The 1,872-nt window shown below is 41.5% G+C and overlaps 1 protein-coding gene across 9 annotated transcripts in view; it reads left to right on the top strand.

The window, feature by feature from the left end:
- The window catches only part of LOC109540075, a 23,451-nt gene that overhangs the window by 15,824 nt on the left and 5,755 nt on the right, over positions 1 to 1,872 (top strand). For 5 of the 9 annotated variants that reach the window (XM_019908262.2, XM_048665807.1, XM_048665812.1 and 2 more), the window contains 7 exons: positions 275 to 343; positions 450 to 536; positions 735 to 797; positions 950 to 1,045; positions 1,106 to 1,239; positions 1,300 to 1,394; positions 1,471 to 1,542. In XM_019908262.2, the coding sequence (XP_019763821.2) occupies positions 275 to 343; positions 450 to 536; positions 735 to 797; positions 950 to 1,045; positions 1,106 to 1,239; positions 1,300 to 1,394; positions 1,471 to 1,542 (616 nt within the window). The remainder of the gene's footprint in view (positions 1 to 274; positions 344 to 449; positions 537 to 734; positions 798 to 949; positions 1,046 to 1,105; positions 1,240 to 1,299; positions 1,395 to 1,470; positions 1,543 to 1,872) is intronic. The other 4 variants (XM_048665813.1, XM_048665814.1, XM_048665808.1 and 1 more) reach the window with 3 other exon arrangements.

The following is a 1,872-nucleotide window of genomic DNA, read 5'->3' on the forward strand; positions in this document are numbered from 1 at the left end:
CTGTATTAAGTGTTGAACTTAAATGTACTCTTCCAAAACCAGGGCAATTTTGCGCGGGTGCTACATACGAGGGACGTTTCAAAGTGAGTTTGTTGAGTCTCCCCAATAAAGCTAAGAAAATTCTGGCGTTCGTACAGGATGGTTCACTTTTGGTCCCATTTAAAGGACAGTTTATGTGTAGTGGTGAATCAGCCTGTACGTGACTGTGGATTGTTGCATTTACCCTGCATGGCTGCCAAGTTTCATTAATAATTGTTCGTTTCTGTTTCATTAGTGTAGATCGTTTGGCGATTTAACCAAATTAGGCAAGGATAGAATAAATAGAAAAGTTGGCATTCGAACGGTAAGATTCTTACAACTTTTAACATTTATAGCCGAGAGCATGTAAAACAGCCTACCTACTTACTTGCCATCAGTTTGATATTTTGCTAGTTTTTTAATTTTTGTAGCGTACTAAATCACTGACAGACATGGCTAATCCATCTAACAATATTTCCGTCGAAAACGTGTTTACTGGAGTTTCAGTCCAGGCTTTGGTAAGGATTTGCCGGAATACAATTGGGAAAATATCGAACACTGTTTCTTATTGATGCAATTTCTTTTGCGCTGATCAAACCTTCAATAGGAAATGTTGCTCGATATGTGCGTAGCAGATAGTTTTGCTGAGTAAACTAGTAATTTAGCTTAGATTTTTTGCATGGTTCCGTTTTTTTGCATGTCCGCCAATTATGTAGAAAGAAAGGTTTAACAACGCTGGAACTAACGCTAGTAGTTGCCGGCCCAAAAACCACCAACGGGTAAGTGCAGTAGAGTTTAAGTATGCGGGTGAAACAATATTTGTTTTTCTTGGTTCAGGACGGGCTTATTCGTTATTGGGTCTCAGAAAGCTGCTCAGCTTCAGTTCCAACTGGGAAATCAAGTCTAAATACCTTTTTTTTGTCGCTTGTAGAAATCGTGCTTCACAAAGTTTGACGCGCTGCAGAAGAAGAACGTTCTTCATGTCCGCTCTTCCGATTCGACCAAGGCCCAGGAAAAATTCAGCAATGTAAGCAACTGAAAACGCAATGCATTGTAAGCAATTGATAAACATCGCTGGTCTTTTTAGGGAGCCCAAATCGAGGTGTCCACCAATTGCAAATCGTGCAGCAAACAAGTCTTCCAAATGGAGCAGATCAAGGCGGAAAAAGCGGTCTGGCACAAGAACTGCTTCAGATGCAGCGAGTGCAGCAAGCAGCTAACGTAAGCAGAACTTCCCGATGCAATTTTCGCTTTTCAGCTAATTAACTAGCCTTTTTGCAGGGTCGACACCTACGAAAGCAACGACGGCTCGTTGTACTGCAAGCCGCACTTCAAGGCGCTGTTCGCTCCAAAAGCCGTCGAAGAGGATTCTTCACGTGAGTTGATTTATTTTTCCTCCTATTTACCGCCTCACCCGAGAAAACCGTTCACGACCTTTATTGTTGTTCGCAGCCAAGCCTCGCAAGACCGAATTAATAATCCGTGAAAATCAACCTCAGGAGTTGCCTCCTGACGTGGCCAGAGGTAGTACAGAGAGGTTTTTGTGTTGTTCAGTCCACTAACCAACGGCTTTGCTTTAGTGTTTCCTTCACCAATGTCTAACCCTGAATGTTTGCGTGCCGTTAAAACTAGAATTTCTAGAATAGAAGAAGCGATTGCAGTGGAGAAAGAGCATTCTTATTCGAATTAATCAAAAAGTGCCATTTTGCGAACAAAAGCGATGATCGAAAAGAAGCACTTTTCTTTAGCGTTCAATTACTTTACTTTTACGCACGGACTTTGCCGCACAGTGTGCGACAAAGTAAATGTGACACTTTGAACTTGCCACTGTCATTATATATTTTTTTGTATTTT

This window comes from Dendroctonus ponderosae, unplaced genomic scaffold, assembly GCF_020466585.1.
Source record: "Dendroctonus ponderosae isolate FM_Combo_2020 unplaced genomic scaffold, Dpon_F_20191213v2 Dpon_F_20191213_4, whole genome shotgun sequence".
NCBI lineage: Eukaryota > Metazoa > Arthropoda > Insecta > Coleoptera > Curculionidae > Dendroctonus > Dendroctonus ponderosae.